General features: G+C 39.1%; 1 protein-coding gene across 6 annotated transcripts in view; it reads left to right on the top strand.

Annotated features, from left to right (window-relative positions):
• LOC143039895 (glycerol kinase 5) overlaps positions 1-19,683 on the top strand; it is a 474,671-nt gene that overhangs the window by 289,952 nt on the left and 165,036 nt on the right. For 5 of the 6 annotated variants that reach the window (XR_012967672.1, XM_076210228.1, XM_076210230.1 and 2 more), the window contains exon 4: positions 5,829-5,998. The exons of the other annotated variant lie outside the window; for it this stretch is intronic. Coding sequence is in view for 4 of the 5 variants with exons in the window: in XM_076210228.1 (XP_076066343.1) it covers positions 5,829-5,998 (170 nt within the window). In the remaining variant the exon portion in view is untranslated. The remainder of the gene's footprint in view (positions 1-5,828; positions 5,999-19,683) is intronic. 6 annotated transcript variants of the gene reach the window in all.

Here is a 19,683-nt window from a genome sequence, read left to right as displayed (position 1 = left end):
GCTCTCATCATCTTAACAACTGCCTTCACTTCATCCTTCCTTATTTGTCCTCCATTTTCCTCACTCATCACAGTCATTTTCTTAGCATTTCCCACTGTAACTATCTTTCCCTCCCTATCCTCCTTCACATTTAGCAACTCCCTAAAATGTTCTGCCCATCTTTCCCTTACTGCCTTCTCTTCCATTATCATCTCTCCATCTGCACCTTTTACCTTTTCTTCTCTACTTGATTTGCCTCCTCTTCCTCTATCAATTTCTTTCCAAAACATCTTTTTATTTTAAAATTTTCTGTCATATTCTTACCCCATTTCACATCTGCCCTTCTCTTTGCCTCCTTTACCTTTTGCTTTACTTCTCTTTTCTTTGTACCTCTCATATGACTCCCTCGTCCTATTTTGTAACCAAACTGTGAAAGCTTGCTTCTTCTCTTCTACAACCTTCTTTGTTTCCTCATCCCACCATTCACTACCCTTCCTTCTATTTCCTCCTGTCCTTCTTGTTCCACACACCATTCTTGCACACTTTATGACTCCCTCCTTGAACCATCCCCATTCCTCCTCCATACCTAGCTCTACTCCATCCTTCACTCCATCCCACTCCTCCTTCAGCTTCTTCTTGTACTCCTTCTCCTTTTCTTTTCATTTAAAAAGTTCACTCTAAGCACCTCCCTACCTTTTGTCCCTTTCCTCTTTCTCCATCTATCCTCCACTCTCAACTTACCTTCCACCAAAAAATGATCTGATATTCCCCCACCCTTAGCACATGTACATCCTTAACTCTTCCTATCATAATCGTATTTACCACTATATAATCCATTAACGCTCTATCTACCACCCTTCCATCCACCACCCTCTCTATGAAATAGAGGAAATATATAGAATGGGAAAATATTCTGAAGAGAAGAATAGACCTCTCAAAGTAAAACTTAATTTGCAAAGGATAGTTGTAGAAATATTAACAAATGCAGGAAGACTAACAAAAAGTAACAACTACAAGAAATTATTGATAAAAAAGGAACTGAGTGATGAGGAAAAAGAGAAGGAAAAAAACACTAAAAGAGGAAGCTAAGGAATAAAAGAGGAAGCTAAGGAAAAGAACAAGAAAAGAATGGAGAACAAACAGAAGGAGTTTTTTTGAGAGTGATGGACTTGAGACTGAGGAAATGGTACATAAGGGAAAAAGAAATGCAGGAGCAAGAAGAAAAAGAAAAAAATTAAAAGTAATATATTCCAACATAGATGGACTGATATCAGGAACAGACGAATGACTATCTGGAAAAAAAAAAAAAAAAAAAAAAAAAAAAGATAAAAAAAAATATATATATATATATATATATATATATATATATATATATATATATATATATATATATATATATATATATATATATACAGGTAAACGTCGACTTACGATGGCCGCGACTTACGATTGTTCGACTTTACGATGACGACGACGACGACGACGATATGATAATTTAACCCCTTCCATACGGTGCCGCACACGTAGGCGTCATGAGGAGCAAGTGGATTCGCGACGCTGCCATATCGGCGTCTTGATTATATTTATTGTAGTCGCCCCTGTGTTTTTACATTCTCTCAAATGTGCCCTGAATCCCATTCTCTGTGGTTTTCAAAATTCGCGGGTGAAAGAGAGAACGATCGATATAAGCGGTGACTATATTTTATGATGCGAGTATTATTACGTCACGTCGTATGGCTGGCATTGGCTGCTGCCCGCGAGATTTAAGGTCCGTACTGAAAATACATATTATAGTGTTTGAATATGGTAAAAAGGATAAAAAATAATTAAATAAAGTACTGTACATGTTTAATAGGCTATATTCAGTATCTCTGGTGGTTAATATACAGGTAGGCTAGGTACAGTGACCACGGAACAGAGTGATACACAAATTGGGGATCGACTTACGATGAAATCGTCTTACGATGGCTCTATCGAAACCTAATGCCATCGTAAGTCGACGTTTACCTGTATATATATATATATATATATATATATATATATATATATATATTTATATATATATATATATATATTATATGTATATATATAAGGGAAAAAGAAATGCAGGAGCAAGAAGAAAAAAAAAATAAAAGTAATATATTCCAACATAGATGGACTGATATCAGGAACAGATGAATGACTATCTGGGAAAAAAATATATATATATATATATATATATATATATATATATATATATATATATAATGGGGAACAAACGGAAGGAGTTTTTTGGAGAGTGATGGACTTGAGACTGAGGAAATGATATATAAGGGAAAAGGAAATGCAGGAGCAAGAAGAAAAAGGAAAAATTAAAAGTAACATATTCCAACATAGACGGATTGATATCAGGAATAGATGAATGACTATCTGGGAAAAAATATATATATATATGTAATGGGGATTATGGAGACAAAATTGAAAGGATCATTATCACCAAATAGTATAGGCCAAGGATTATGTAACTGTTGGATCAGAGACAGAGAAACAAAGCAGGGTGGAGGAGTCATGTTGCTAAGAAAGGCCTAAATGTGACAAAAATCACAGAAGGAAAGAACAAAGTGGAGTTCATTATGATAAGAGTTGAGGATAGAGATATGAAAAATAGAAAGTATGCAGTGATTTATGTCCCACCTAAAACTCACACTTGGAATGAAAGTGAAGAATCCAAAATGCTGGAAGACACAAGACAGACACTAAAGAAAGAAAGAAATCTGGTAATTATGGGTGATTTTAACTCAAAAGAAATATGTTGGGAAGAAATGACTGAAAGGTGAAGATCACTGGGGAAATATATTACTGGAAATGGGTCAAGGAAAATACCAGATATAGAAATAATGATGAACTGTCAAGATTGGATTTGATATTCACATCAGAACCCAAAATTGTGGATAAAATCGAATACAAGACACCAGTTGGAAAAAAGTGATCACATACTACTAAACTAGAATTAAATGAAGAAATAAATGAAAAACACTGAAAAAGAAGACTAATGTACAACAAAACAGATTTTAGGAAACTTAGACAATTCTTTCAAGAAGCAAATTGGGAAAAATTTGATAATGAAGAAACAAAAGTGGAAGAGAAATGGACAATTTGGAAGGAAATCTCTAATGAAGGAGTAGACAAGTATGTACCTAGACAAAAACAGGAAAGGGTATACTTAAAATCCTGGTACAATAAAAAGTGTAGTGAGGCAAAAGACAAGAGATAAAGCCTGGAAAAGATGGAAAAAAGAAAAATTCTGAGAAATGGGAAATATACACCAAACTAAGAAATGAATATGTAAAAATACATAGGGAAGAAAAAAGAAATTATGAAAAAGACATAATAGAAAAATGTAAAGAACCCAAATTATTTTATAGATATGTAAATGGCAAACTAAAAAACAAACAGGAAATACTTAATTTACATCAAGGTAATGGAGAATACACAGGATATATAAATGGCATATGTTATGAACAAACATTTCATATCTGTATTCACCAAAGAAAAAGAAAATCTACAAAACTGCAATCAAAGAAATTAAGTAAGATTTCCTCCAATGAAGGAATTAGATATTACTCAGAATTAAATAAGGAATCAAATATTAAAGCTTGACATTAACAAATCACATGGCCCAGACGGAGTTGCAAACTGGATACTAAAGGAATGTATTGAACTAACAGAAAAATATACAAAATAATTGAATGCTCACTCAAAGAAAGAAAATTACCAGGAGACTGGAAAAATGCCAATATAGTGCCAATATATAAGTGGGGAAATGAGGAAGATCCAACAAATTATAGACCGGTGTCCCTAACGAGTACAATAGTTAAAATTTGTGAGAGAGTCATCAAAGACAGAGGGACAAAATATCTGGGGGAGAACAATATACTGAACCCAGGCAATTTGGATTCAGACAGGGAAGATCATGTACCACTAATTGATTTGTTTCTATTCAAGATTGATAGATGCATTGCAAGAAAGGGACAGCTGGGCAGACTGTGCCTTCCTGGACTTACAAAAGGCATTTGGTAAGGTACCACACAGAAAACTAAATTGTTAAATAAACCAGAAACAATAAGAGGCATACATGGAAAACTATTGAATTGGATGGAGGATTTCCTAAATAGAAGAAAAATGGGAGTAGTGCTGAGAAACAAATATTCAAAATGGGGAAAAATGAGTAGTGGCATCCCACAGGGGTCAGTACTAGCTCCAATAATGTTTGCTATATATGTGAATGACATGGACAAAAATATTGAATGTTACATGAACTTTTTTGCAGATGACGCAAAGTTATTAAAGAGAATAAGCTCCAAATAGACTGTGAGTTGTTACAGAGTGATCTGAACAAAGTCTCAGAGTGGAGCAAGAGATGGGAATTCAACATCAAGAAATGCAGTATAATTGAATTTGGGAAAAACAAGAAAAGAATATCAGGACAGTATAAAATTGAGGTAAAAGAAGTAAAGTAAATTCTGAAAGGGACCTAGGAGTAATTATCACCAAAGACATGTTGCCAGATAAACATATAAATAAAATAGTCGGAGAAACATACAATTTGTTGAGATCAATGAAGGTGGCCTTTAAATACCTGGATAAGGAAATGATAAAAAATATATATAAATTACAAACACTGATAAGGTCAAAACTGGAATATGCAGCACTGATATGGTCACCTGGAAAAAAATATATATATATATATAAGAAAATTAGAAAGAATACAAAGAGCAACGACAAAGATAGCCCCAACACTTCCTAACTTGAGGTATGAACAAAGACTGACCGAACTGGAATTGCCAACCCTGGAACAAGGGGACCTACTAACCATCTACAGGATTATGAAAGGAAAAGAACACCTTGATAGAGAGGACTTATTAAAGTGGGACAGAGGAAAAACAAGAGGACATGCAATGAAACTCAAAAAGGACAGCTACAGAAGAGACCTGAAAACACACAGCTTCCCACACAGAGTGATAGATATATGGAACAAATTGGATGAAAAAATAGTGCATGCAAACACCATACAAGAATTTAAGAACAGACTCAATCTTGCGAGATACAAAAACAGGTCACCACGAGCATAGCTCCCCTTCCTGTAAAATACAACTAAGTAAATACTTAAAACAAAGATTTTGGAGTTAATGTGTTTTGACATTTTATGGCAGATTTGGTCTCTGGACTGGTCCCAAGATCTATCAACCTCTACTGTATTCATACACTTTTTTCACACATGGAGAGCTGACAATCAGCAACTGCTTCCCTCCTACCACTTTCAGGTATTGACACAAATTGTCTTGTACTAATACAATGCAGACAACAATCCAAAATTTCTTCCCATGAGATCTGTGTGAGAGCTTGAGGACCATTGCCACCCATTGTGGGGCTGCAGGTTTTCCATTTAGTGAAACTTGGGCAACAGTAAATTAATTATGGTTTCCTAGTTCTACATAACTAATCTTCTTGTGATCATATCTTTTCTTTCAGCAGTACCTACACCTCTTCATCCCACCATTCACTATCCTTCAGATCCTTCCCATCCTCCTCATTACAATACTGTCTTGACTTTTAATATTTCATTCTAGAAACGTGCCTATTCTTCCTCTGCTATTGTTTTTCATGTATCCTTCAGTACCACCCATACTTCTCAGCTTCTAATGGTAATCTTTTTCTTTTCTTTACATTTAATTTGCTCACCTTAGCATTTTTTAAGGTATTTTTTATGGTAAGCTATATGGTTGTCATATTTGTTATACCTTGGTCAAGTGAGACTTTTTCCCAATCATTTATATAGTAATCCATTTATCTTTGATTCTGGTTCACAGATGCACACATCACAGCTTCATCCCTCCGCTGCCTTGGCATTGCCACTCAGCGTGCCACATTTTTGACTTGGAACAAAGAGACTGGAGAGCCCTTCCACAATTTCATCACGTGGAAGGATATCCGTTCAGAAACATTGGTGAAGCGTTGGAATGAAGGCTTTGCTTTACGGGTAAGTCTTTGTGTCATAAGTGCCTTTATAAGTACACTAATGGGAGAGCTTATATAGAAGATGTGTCTAAGAAGGAATGATGGTAAAAATTAAGAAATACTTTGTACAAGGGTGAAGTCAATCCATTGCCCTAGGACTCTCAATTGCATGAAAGCTGCAACCCTCAGGAAATCAACTGCAACTGCCAGCCAGTGGCGGCACCAGGGGGGGACTTGGGGGGGCTTTAGCCCCCCCCAAAAAAAGTGGCCAGACCCCCCATTAGCCCCCCCAACTGAAATGAGCAAATTGAAAATTTAAAACACTCATTGAAGTAATTTTATTAAGTGGAATTTTTAATTGCCAGGGCTAAAGATTTGTCAGCCATCAGTGCTAGCCCAACCATTAACCCCCTCCCCTTCTGAAATGAGGATGATATATGTGTATTATCATATTACTATTAGCCCCCCAAAACATTTGCTCAGCCCCCCCTTAGCCTCCCCAACTAAAAATTCCTGGCACCGTTGCTGCTGCCAGCTCAGTTTTTAAGTCACTCAGTAAAGAGATATTTTGGAGCTGTCTGGAGTGAGGACAGTGTAATATTTACCTAATTTTCCTAATTGTAGTATACAGTACAAGGAATGATGATGGTGAAGGGTTAGATATGAGTTTGAAGGGTGAGAGGCTGGAGGAAGTGGAGAGTTTTTAAGCATTTGGGTTTGCATGTGACAGTGAATAGAGAAGTGAAAGTGAACTACAGAGTAAAGGTTGCAATATCTTATTTTTGGGTATGTAAGGCAACTGAGCAAGTAAGATACACTCTAATTGTGGCAGGTCTTTCTGGTGGGGGGTGAAGTAGTTAACCCTAGGCCCCCAAGAATCATCAAAGTGAACTAGGTTGTAAGTGAAGTTACCATTACATAAAAATTACTACCAAATATTTTTTATAAGAACTGATATATTATTTCATATATGAGAATGATATAATGAACTTACTGTCCATTTATAATCCACACATACAAATAAAACATTTGAGGGAGGTAAATGCAAGTGTTCTTTGTTGTTCTATTTGGACTTCTCCAGGTCCATTTACGACCTACATGCTTTTCGAAGAAAGTATTCATTATCCTCATGCTGTAGTTCTGCAAAATTGACTAACATCTTGCCTCTGTCATTTCTTTCACCTGTTACTGAGTGGACGCCATGAGATGGGAAGCGTGGAAGAGGGAGACCAGACAGGAGGTGGAGAGATGAGATTGAGAGGTTTGCAGGAGTGACATGGCAGAGGTTAGCTCGGTCATGTGAATCATGAAATGCTATGAAGGAGGCCTTTGTTCAGCAGTGGACTCAGGATGGCTGATTTGATTTATTGAAATGCAAGTGTGCTAAGCAGGAGTTTGGAGTTAGTGTATCACAGTCTAGCGTGTTGTTTTTGATTTGCTTTATCACACCTGGCCACAATTTGATCAGTTCTATCAATCTAATTACCAGTGTGCTTCATGCCTTTTGTTGGGAGCTATCTTACACCAGATATGAAATGAAGGTGAAATACAAAATATAACTACAGTGGTACCTCTACATGATTAATCCGTTCTATACGCCTCTGTGTAAATAGAAATTCGCGTAAATGGAAACTTTATTTCCCATTTAAACCAATGTTAATTCAGTTAATTTGCTCCCGACTTCAAAAAAGTCTACTTTTTCCCATCTGATATGATGAAGCCTGTCACCAAATGGACATAGATAGGTATGATTATGATGTTCCTGCAACATTGATGCCAAATAATCAATGTTAAAGACCACTTACAAGGTAAAAAATATAATGAAAAAAAAAACATCTTTTGTACCTACTGATGGTAAGGCTTGCAGCTGGCATAGGGCGACGGAAGTGAGGAGGTGGTGGATTGGTGAGGGCTTACTGACCCCCCTCTGAAGGAGGAGGTGCTCCTTCAGCTGGAGCGGCACCCTCATCAGGGTGCTGTCATTTGGCATGAGGCTGGAAGAACTCTGTGATGGTTGCTTGCTGGCACAGTGTTTGTAGGGTTTGGTGGTAGTGAGGCATGACCAATTCATTGAACTGGCCTGCAACACGGCTCATTAGTGTCTGGTCCGGGTGTGTGACCTCCACAAAATCGTACAGCTTCCTCCACATTACACAGCCCTCCTTCACCTCCATTGTGGTGGGGCCCTGAACACAATCGTCTTTTCCCTCAACCTCTTGCTGTTCCTGGACCAGTTCGGCGACCTGCTCCTGATGCAGCTCCTTCAGCTCCTTGGTGGTCAGTTCATCCTCGTGCTCCTCTACTAACTCCTCGACATCCCTGTCCTCCATCTCCAGGCCCAGGTCCCTCCCTAGTGCAATGATGTCCGAGATGACCGATGGACCAGCAGGCTCAAAGCCCTCGAAATCCCGCTCCCTGTCAAATGATGGCCAAAACTTCTTCCACACTGCCTGTAGAGTCCTGATGGTAACCTGCTCCCAGCTCTTGCTAATCATCTTGACACAGTGCAAGATGTTGAAGTGGGACTTCCAAAATTCTCACAAGGTTAGATCTGTGTTGGTGGTAGCATTGAAGCAGCGTTCAAACAGAGCACGAGTGTACAGCTTCTTGAAATTAGAAATGACTTGCTGGTCCATCAGTTGCAGAATGGAAGTGGTGTTCGGAGGCAGGAATTTAATTGTGATGAAATCCAGGTCTTGGGGAAGATGTACCTGCATGTCGATGGGATGTGCTGGGGTGTTATCCAGCAGCAGGAGGCACTTCATTGGCAGTCCATTCCCCTGCAGAAACTTCTTGATCTCAGAGCTGCATAGCTTACACCACCTTCAGTGCCCTTTACAGCCAGTAGGGGGTGGTTTGAGAAGTTTCGGCAATGTATGGGCATCCACAGAGTAACACAGCATGGTGAGGCGGTAAGCATGGACACGGACGCAGCTGAGGCATTTGTCAAGGAGTTTGAGGAGCTGGTGCATCATGAAGGTTACCTGCCACAGCAGGTATTTAATTGTGATGAAACAGGGCTCTTTTGGAAGAGGATGCCTAACAGTACCTACATTACTGCTGAGAAGAAAGCTTTGCTGGGGCATAAGCCAATGAAAGACATTTTTATAGTGATGTTGTGTGCTAATGTGAGCGGCGACTGCAAGATCACACTGCTCGTAGTGTATCATTTGGAGATGCCACGAGCATTCAAGAGGGGCAACGTCCTGAAGAGCAGACTTCCAGTGATGTGGCGCTCCAACCCGAAGGTGTGGGCAACCTGACAGCTGTGCCAGGAGTGGCTTGAAGGGACATGCGGCCCTGAGATCAAGAAGTTTCTCCAGGGTAATGGACTGCCACTGAAGTGTCTCCTGGTGCTGGATAACACCCCAGCATATCCCCTCGACATGCAGGAACATCTTCCCCAAGACCTGGATTTCATCACAATTAAATTCCTGCCTCTAAACACCACTTTCATTCTACAACCAATGGACCAGCAAGTCATTTCTAATTTCAAGAAGCTGTACACTCGTGCTCTGTTTGAACGCTGCTTCAATGCTACCACCAACACAGATCTAACCTTGTGAGAATTTTGGAAGTCCCACTTCAACATCTTGCACTGTGTCAAGATGATTAGCAAGAACTGGGAGCAGGTTACCATCAGGACTCTATAGGCAGCATGGAAGAAGCTTTGGCCATCATTTGACAAGGAGCAGGATTTCGAGGGCTTTGAGCCTGCTGGTCCATCGGTCAGCTCGGACATCATTGCACTAGGGAGGGACCTGGGCCTGGAGATGGAGGACAGGGATGTCGAGGAGTTAGTAGAGGAGCACGAGGATGAACTGACCACCAAGGAGCTGAAGGAGCTGCATCAGGAGCAGGTCGCCGAACTGGTCCAGGAACAGCAAGAGGTTGAGGGAGAAAACGATCGTGTTCAGGGCCCCACCACAGAAGAGGTGAAGGAGGCCTGTGTAATGTGGAGGAAGCTGTACGATTTTGTGGAGGTCACACACCCGGACCAGACACTAATGAGCCGTGTTGCAGGCCAGTTCAATGAATTGGTCATGCCTCACTACCACCAAACCCTACAAACACTGTGCCAGCAAGCAACCATCACAGAGTTCTTCCAGCCTCATGCCAAATGACAGCACCCTGATGAGGGTGCCGCTCCAGCTGAAGGAGCACCTCCTCCTTCAGAGGGGGGTCAGTAAGCCCTCACCAATCCACCACCTCCTCACTTCCATCTCCCTATGCCAGCTGCATTAGAGATAAAAAGGCTGTTAGGAATCACATTGGTCCACTATTATCTGCTGACGGTCAACTTGAATATTCAAATGAAGGAATATGTAATATCTTAAACAATTATTTTAGCTCTGTATTTGTAAACGAAACACCTCAAAGTGAACTCCAAACTGAAACCTGTGAAAAGTCTAGAGTAAATTTACTCACTACTGTAAATATAATAAAAGAAAAAATTAAAAGGTGTATAGATAAACTCAAAGTTAATAAAACACCAGGGCCTTACAGTTGGCATCCAAGAATTTTAAAGGAAATGAAAAATGAGATTGTTGTTCCATTAGAAATTATTTTCAAGAAATCCATCATATCCGGAGATGTCCCAAGAGAATGGAAGCTAGCTAATGTTACTCCCATATTCAAAAAAGGTGACATAAAGAAACCTAATAACTATAGGCCTATAAGTTTGACTTCAATCGTAGGAAAAATAATGGAAACTATCAGAGATGCTATCGAACGTCATTTAGAAAGTAACCGTTTGATAAATGATAGCCAGCATGGTTTCAGACGGAAACGTTCTTGCGTGACTAACTTACTCGAATTCTACAACACAGTTATCTCGAATTATGACAAAAGAAACAATATAGATCTAATATATCTAGACTTTGAAAAAGCTTTTGATACCGTCCCACACGAAAGACTACTTACTAAATTAGCTTTACACTGAACAAGTGGTAGCCTATTAAGTTGGACTAGTAATTGGTTGAATGGTCGAAAACAGTCATTTTAAATGGAAAAACTTCTAGCTGGAAAAATGTTACAAGTGGAGCTCCTCAGGGTTCCGTTCTTGGGCCACTTCTATTCATAGTATATATAAATGATATAGACGATGGACTAAAATCTACTGTTTCCAAATTTGCTGATGATACAAAACTGTGTGGAATGGCAAATGATCACTTAAACCAATTAGATATTCAAGAAGATTTAGATAAATTACAGCAATGGTCTGAAAAGTGGCTAATGAAATTTAACACAAGTAAATGCAAGGTAATGCACATAGGTAAAAATAACAGTAAGTACGATTACAAGTTACTTGGAAATTCGTTAACAAAAGTGGATAGTGAAAAAGATCTCGGCGTAATTATCAGTAACGACCTCAAATCATCCAAGCAGTGTATTTCAGCCTCTGAGTAAGCAAATAAAGTTCTAGGACTGATTGCGCGATCTTTTGATTTCAAAAGTCCATCGCTCATTAACAAGCTATATAAATCGTTAGTTTGTCCACATTTGGAATATGCTGTTACCGTATGGTCACCGAATCTCATTAAAGACATTGACAGACTGGTAAAAGTACAATGGCGAGCCACAAAACTGATTCCAAATATAAAAAATAAATCATACGAAAATCGACTAAAACATATGAATCTGTTTTCCCTAAAAAAGCGTAGACTCAGAGGTGACTTGATACAGGTGTTTAAGATTTTAAAGGGAATTGACATCAAAAGTGACAAAAATTTCACATTGAATGAGAATCAGACAAGAAACAATGGTCTCAAATTGTCCGGAAATAGATTCAATTTGGAAGTAGGTAGAAACAACTTTGCCAACCGTGTAGTTAATAAATGGAATAAACTTCCTGCACAGGTAGTGCAATGTAGTTCAGTTCAAAGCTTTAAGAATCATTTAGATAAACACCTAAGGAAGATGCTGTAATGATTATAATTTATTTTACATTATTTGTTTTTGTTTTATCATTTGTCTGATTTTCATTTATTACTAGTTATATGTCAATTTATCACTATTTACTATTTACCTGTTTGTTTATTATTTAACTATACCTATGCATTTATTTATGTATTATGTTTGTTATTTACATTATTATAGTTTTTATTATTTTATTATTATGATTTTTGCATCCAACCTAGATATGGACCAAAAGGTCTCCTGTCGGCATGCTCCGCCTTTGTAATCCTTTGTAAAGCCTTACCATCAGTAGGTACAAAAGATTGCTTTTTTCATTATATTTTTTACCTTGTAAATGGACTTTACATTGACGTTTTGGCATTAATGTTGCAGGAACATCATAATCATACCTATTTATGTCTGTTTGGTGACAGGCTTCATCATATCAAGAGGGAAAAAGTAGACTTTTTCGAGGTCGGGAATGGATTAATTGAATTAACATTGATTTCATTGGGAAATAGTGTTTCCATTTATGTTGATTTCTATTTATGCAGAGGCATACAGAGCGGATTAATTGCATAAATAGAGGTACCACTGTAACTGTTCTGCAACATGACGTAAGATCTCTACAGTCTTCCTATTTACGTGCTGAACTAACCCATTTGAAGCAAGGTGATACGCTATTATAAATGACTAAGTTATGCCATACTGGTGGCAAATACTCTGAAGAATGTCATTTTGGGATTCCTTGCCTTAATCACTCAATAGAACAGAAGGAGTGGTGTAAAGGCAGAGAAGATGAGAGACTACAGTATGTGCAACAGCAGAAGCAGACTTATTAGGTAGTGGGGCTAGTACAACAAAACGGCTGAAGTGATCAACACAGACAGTGGAGCCCTGATGACTGCAAGGTAAGGACAAGAGGTCAATTGCAACAGTATCAAAAGGACGTGCAGGAGTAGGATACTCTAGTATGGGAGCAGTGCTGGTAGTGCCTTTGGTGCATACACAAGCACTGTGAAACATGGGTGGCAATGTCAAGGCTCATCTTAGGCCAATAATACTTAGTGTTGGCCATAGCAAGAGATTTATCATGACCAGGGTGACCAGCCTGAGGGGCATCATGGATAAAGTGGAGGACAGTGGGAACTAGAGATTGTGGAGTAACAAGTTGATTAACATACTGGTCATGAACTTTTACATTACAAGCAAGGATCCCATTTTCTAGACTAAGTTCAGACAAGGGAACAGGTGATTTTGGAAGGGTACTGCCATTGCTAGACTCTAAGACACAAATGACTTTAGACCACTCTGGGTTCTCACGCTGAGCTGCAATTAATTTGGGGGGTGGGAAATTAGCAATTTGCGTAATAGCAGCAACAGCGACATTACAGGAAATTGCATCGGCTACAACGTGCATGACCAGGCAGGTATTTGATGTCTGCTTTAAAGTCTTCTATGGTTAAAAACCAGTGGGGTAGTTTGCCTGTAAGATTTTTGCCTTTAAAAAGTTGCATGACAGGTGAGTGATCAATGTAAACAGTTACTGGGTAATTGTAAATGATGTCACAAAAATGTTTAAGGGACATTACTACAAGAGCTTCCATATGAGTAACTGAATAGCGTGACTTAACATTATTTAAGACGCGGCTAGTATCAGCTATGACATTGTGTTTTCTATCTGCTTGTTGCATTAGAACAGCACCAAATCCATCAGCTGAAGCGTCTGTACAAATGGTAAAGGGGATGGAGTAATCAGGGAAGGATAAAATAGTGGCTTGTGTTAAAGCTGTTTTTAGTTGGTCAAAACTTTGTTGCTGAGTGGGAGTCCACTGGAAGGGGACATTTTTCTTCTTAGTCTGTTTAAAGGGGAAGCAATAGTAGCAATTTTTTTTTTATAAAAGCTCTGTAATAACTGGCTAGACCTAAAAATGAACTGACATTGGAAGTAGGAGTAGGGACTGGAAAATTTTGAATAGTGGTGTGGATGCCATCTTTGTCAACAGTATGTCCCAAGAATTCAATGCTTGACTTGAGAAATTGACATTTGGGGAGATTAAGTTTAAGGACAGCATCAATAAACTTTTGAAGAACTAGGGACAATTTATGAAAATGACTCTAAATTTTAGGACACAATGATAAGGTCTTCAAGATAGACAAACAGTCCATCACCAATTAAGCCCTGAAAAAGTGAGTTGGCAAGGCATTGGCAGGTTAGTGGGGAATTTCTAAGTCCCATAGGGCAATATAACCATTCATAGTGCCCGTTTGGTGTGGAAAAAGCAGTTACTGAATGACTGTCTGGAGACAATGGAATCTCCCAGAAGCCACTCTTAAGGTCTAGTGTTGTAAAAACAGTGTTATTCTTCCCAATACTCTGCAGTAACTCTCAGCACAGGCAGTGGGTAATGATCAGGTTCCCTCATAGCATTTACTTATGAAAAATTGACAACTGCTCTGTAAGAGCCATCTTTCTATGGAACCAAAAGTAAGGGTGAATTCCAAGGAGAATGTGACTCCTGGATGATACCTTCCTCTAGCATACCTGTGACTAGGTCAGCAATCTGTTTTTGAGAATGAGGCAGATGATATGAAGGGACAAATAAGGAATCAGTCATGATCAGTAACACCTATGTCGGGATAATCTACGCTTTTGATGTGGGCTTCCAGCTGAGTGGCCAGTTCAGCAGAGGAGCAAGAAGTATGCTGAGTAGAGACAGCAGCTATCAAAGGCATGGGATTCTGAAAGGAGGCTTCATCAATGACAGTGAAAGACCCAAGGTGAACACCATTTCTGAGAGTAATAGAGGAGCCTGCAAAATTTGTTATAGGGCATCTGTAATATGTTCATCTCTCACAGAGGAAAGAGTATCTTCTAAGGCAAAACATTGGACTTGTACAGAGTTAGGGTGTGACACTACACATGAGCCTATGGGGGCTTTGCGAATATGGACAGGAACCATACGTACACAGGTTGGACCTGTTCACTTATAACAACAGCAGCACACATGTCAGTTGTGGAGAAGGAATGTTTTGACTACAGGAATGGAGGAATCAGTCACCTTGAGAATGAGGAGATAAAGGGGGCTGTTCAAAGTGTGTGTGACGGGAGGTGATAGGAAGTATTGAATTCTGGTTCTCTGTTGCAAAGTGGTGTCATTATGAGTCAATGCCTGGTACTTAGGATGAAGAGAAATATCATGATTAGCTAATTCACCAAAACCAAGCAGAGCATCACTGGAGAACGATAGAGGTAACAATATAAAAATTCACATAAGGGTAGTTATGAGCATGGAATGAAAGAGGCAAAGTAACAGAACCTTTCACATTTAAAAAGGAACCTTGAATAGTGCTGAATGTGTGGGTCTCAGGAAGACATGTTATACAGTTCTTTTAACTTTAAGTAGGCACATTCAGTCAGCAAACTACAATCAGCACCAGAATCCATGCAAACAGTGAGAGGTGTGCTATAGGTATAACATTGAAAATCACAACATTGTGAAGCTGTAGCAATTAGGGAAGGCACACAAGGTTCTTGAGGTACAGACACAGGCAGAGTTAATTTATTGGGGAATGGAAGTTTGCCCGATGAAAATTTGACTGAGAGGAAGAGGCAGTAGCTGTTTGTTCTCTTTGAAGTTTTTGAATATTGAAACATTCCTCTGAAGAATTACAAGAGGGACCATAAACAAAGCAATATTTAGTGAGACATACAGGCAAACTTATGTTAATATGAAGACATTGACATGAGGAAGAATGAGCACAATGTTACCTGGAATTTATAACATCTATTATAATAAAGTAGTAGCCTCTGTCTGATTGTTTATTTGTTTGTTTGTATGTACACGAACTCCTCCTAGGGTTTTAGAGAGAGACCCCCATAACCATATATATTCTGATACCCTATCACTCCAGGTACTTGGATAACTATATTTCATTTCGAAAAAAAATATATTTTAGTTAGGGTTAACCACTTCTATACGGTGATGCCTACGTAGGTGGCATGAGGAGCAAGTGGGTACTCGATGACGTCGACGTCGGCATCTTGATTATATTGTAGTCGTACCTACGTAATTTCCATTCTCTCTAAACTGGCTTCATCAATTTTCTATGGTTATCAAAATACATGGGTGAAAGAGAACGAACAATTGAGCACTGACTTTATTTTTTATAATGCGATTATTATGACGCAACATTGCACGTCAGGCAGCTAATGCTGCCAGACGTGCGATGTGCCCCGGAGTGAAAAGGTTAACCCCTTCCATACGGTGCCGCACACGTAGGCGTCATGAGGAGCAAGTGGATTCGCGACGCTGCCATATCGGCGTCTTGATTATATTTATTGTAGTCGCCCCTGTGTTTTTACATTCTCCCAAATGCGCCCTTAATCCCATTCTCTGTGGTTTTCAAAATTCGCGGGTGAAAGAGAGAACGATCGATATAAGCGGCGACTATATTTTATGATGCGAATATTATTTCGTTACGTCGTACGGCTGGCATTGGCTGCTGCCCGCGAGATTTAAGTCCCGTATTGAAGTGGTTAAGGGTTAAAATTAGGAGGTTTATGTAGTATCCCCTGAAGTTGCGTAGTATTTTTTGTGACTTAAGAATGAATATGATTAAACAAACCATTGTATGTATCCATAAATATTATTTACATTTGTGAAATTAATGTTGCCACAAACCTTGATTGCTTTTGTAAGAAGAAAGCATGTTGATAGAAAATGATTGTATAATTTTACCAAATTTTGAAATATTGGTTATTTGCATTTAATTTTTGTGCGGGTGGAAATAGTTCATTCACAAACTCCTATGTTTTTGCAGATATACCCCTATAACTATATATATTCTGAAGATAAATAAACTAGATACATTTCTTCACCTTTCAGCTGTAGACATTTATTGTCAATCCACACACATGCACATACACACATTAAATGTTGGTTCAACAAAAGATGCAGTGTGGCAAAAGACAGAAGGGACAAAGCTTGGAAAAGGTGGAGAAAAGATAAAAAACCTAGAAAATGACAAATTTATATAAACAATAGAAATGAGTATGTTAAAATGAGAAGAGAGGAGAAAAGGAATCATGAAAAGGATATTATAGATAAATGCAAAGAGCAACCCAAACTATTCTATTGATATGTGAATGGTAAACTTAAAAACAAACAGGAAATGGTGAAACTACGCCAAGGCAATATAGAATACACAGAAGAATTAGAAATGGCCGAGGTCATGAACAGTCACTTTAAATCTGTCTTCACCAGTGAGAAAGTACAAAATTGGGACGAAGATAATAAAAAGAGATCTCCCCCCCCATGAGTGAGTTTACAACACAAAAAGAAATATCAGAACACCTATCAAACCTTGATATCAGAAAATCACATGGCCCAGATGGAATTTTAAATTGGATTCTAAAGGAATGCAAAGAAGAACTAACGGACAAAATACACAACATAATAAATAGCTCACTTAACCCCTTCCATACGGTGCCGCACACGTAGGCGTCATGGACTTAGATCTCGGTGGCAGCAGCCAATGCCAGCCGTACGACGTGTCGTAATAATACTCGCATCATAAAATATAGTCACCGCTTATATCGATCGTTCTCTCTTCACCCGTGAATTTTGATAACCATAGAAAATGCGATTACAAAAGAATTAGAAAGAATGTCATTATGGAGGGGCGACTACAATAAATATAATCAAGACGCCGATATGGCAGCCTCGCGAATACACTCGCTCCCCATGACGCCTACGTGTGCGGCACCGTATGGAAGGGGTTAAAGAAGGAAAGATACCCAAAGACTGGAAAAATGCTAACATTGTACCAATATATAAAGGAGGAAACAAGGAAGAACCTACCAACTATAGGCCAGTATCACTAACAAGCACTATAGCCAAAATTTGTGAGAAAATCATCAAGAATAGATGGGTAAAACATCTGGAAGACATACATACATACATATACCAAGGCTTTTTCCCCCTTACAAGGGAGGTAGCCAAAAAGGAAAAGGCATAAAATCATTCCCACCCATTCCATCCCTGAATACACTCCACACCCCTCCACCCTCCCTCTTATCTTAGCACCTCCTGGATGACGGGTCATCCCTGCACCTTGTCCACTGCCCTGGGTCAGAAGCAGTGTCGCAAGACACAGCACATCCACAGCAAGGCCGCTTCATTAATTCGGCGACCCCCCCCCCTCCCCATCCCCTCATGCATAAAAGGAAAAGACGGGGAGAAATCCCTTCGGGCTGCGTCAAATTTTGCTCACACATACTACCTCACCCCCCATCCCCCCACCCATTCCACCTCATCTGTAAGACAACAACATGATAAACCCAAGACAATTTGGGTTCAGACAAGGAAGATCATTAACCACAAACTTAATATGCTTCTAATCAAGACTAATAGACATCTTCCTTAAAAGTGGCAGTTTGCCGACAAGATTGACGAGATAAAACCATATGAGGACGGAGCCTTTATTTGTACGACGTTTCGCTTATTACAGCTTTTTCAAGTACAAGTTGAGATACAAATGCTTGAGATTAAGTAAGGGGAAAGGAGGGAACGGAGAGAGAAAAGGGGGGGGGAAGGAAGAGGAGGAGGAGGAGGAGGAGGGGGGGGTGGACACTGGGAAAAGAATGAGAATGCTGGCCCAAACGTCCGTGGGCGAAATGTCCACAAAGGGTGGTTTAGATATTTAATATTTTGCTGGCCATGGGTAGACATAGTGCAAGAAACAAATGGATCTGCTGATTGTACCTTCCTAGACTTGCAAACAGCTTTTGACAAAGTACCACACAGAAAATTACTAAAAAAAAAACTGGAACACATAGGAGGAATACAAGGGAACCTACTAAAATGGATGGAGGACTTCCTGACTGGTAGAAAGATGAGAGTAGTGCTCAGAGAAAAATATTCAGATTGGAAAGAGGTGATCAGTGGAGTACCGCAAGGATCTGTATTGGCACCAATAATGTTTGCTATTTATGTGAATGACATGGATGAGGATGTGAAATGTTACATGAGCTTCTTTGCAGATGACGCCAAACTGTTAAGAAAAGTAAAAACTGATAAGGACTGTGAAGCACTGCAGGAAGACCTGAATAAGTTATGGAACAGGAGTCAGAAATGGGAAGTGGACTTTAATACTAGGAAGTGTAGCATATTAGAGTTTGGAAAAAGCAAAAACAGAATATCAGGAAAATATACAATTGGAACCAAGGAGGAAGGATCCGAAAAAAATTTGGGAGTCATTATCACAAACGACTTGTCCCATGACAAACAAATTAACAAAATTGTCGGGGAGGCATACAACTTGCTAAGATCAATAAAAGTGGCATTTGCATACTTGGACGAAGACATGATAAAAACAATATTGGTTACATTGATAAGGCCTAGACTACAATATGTGGCGACATTGTGGTCACCCAGTTCCAAAAAGAATATAAAGAAAATAGAAAGAATCCAGAGAGCAGCAACAAAAATGGCACTTGCACTTGCAAACTTATATGAGGAGAGATTGGCTAAACTGGAGTTACTGACACTGGAGCAAAGAAGAGAGAGAGGTGACCTACTGACCATCTACAGAATCATGAAAGGCACAGAGATACTTGATAGAGAGGACTTACTAAACTGGGACATGAGAAGCACAAGAGGGCATGGAAAGAAAATCAAAAAGCATAGCTACAGAAGAGAACTGAAGAAAAACAGTTTTCCACATAGAGTAGTGGACACTTGGAACAAACTGGACAATGAAATAGTATGCGCAAAAACCATTCATGAGTTTAAAAGCAAACTAGAC

Source organism: Oratosquilla oratoria, chromosome 27, assembly GCF_046742065.1.
Source record: "Oratosquilla oratoria isolate Oo_2021 chromosome 27, ASM4674206v1, whole genome shotgun sequence".
Taxonomy (NCBI): domain Eukaryota; kingdom Metazoa; phylum Arthropoda; class Malacostraca; order Stomatopoda; family Squillidae; genus Oratosquilla; species Oratosquilla oratoria.
This window is presented reverse-complemented; position numbering and strand designations above follow the sequence as displayed.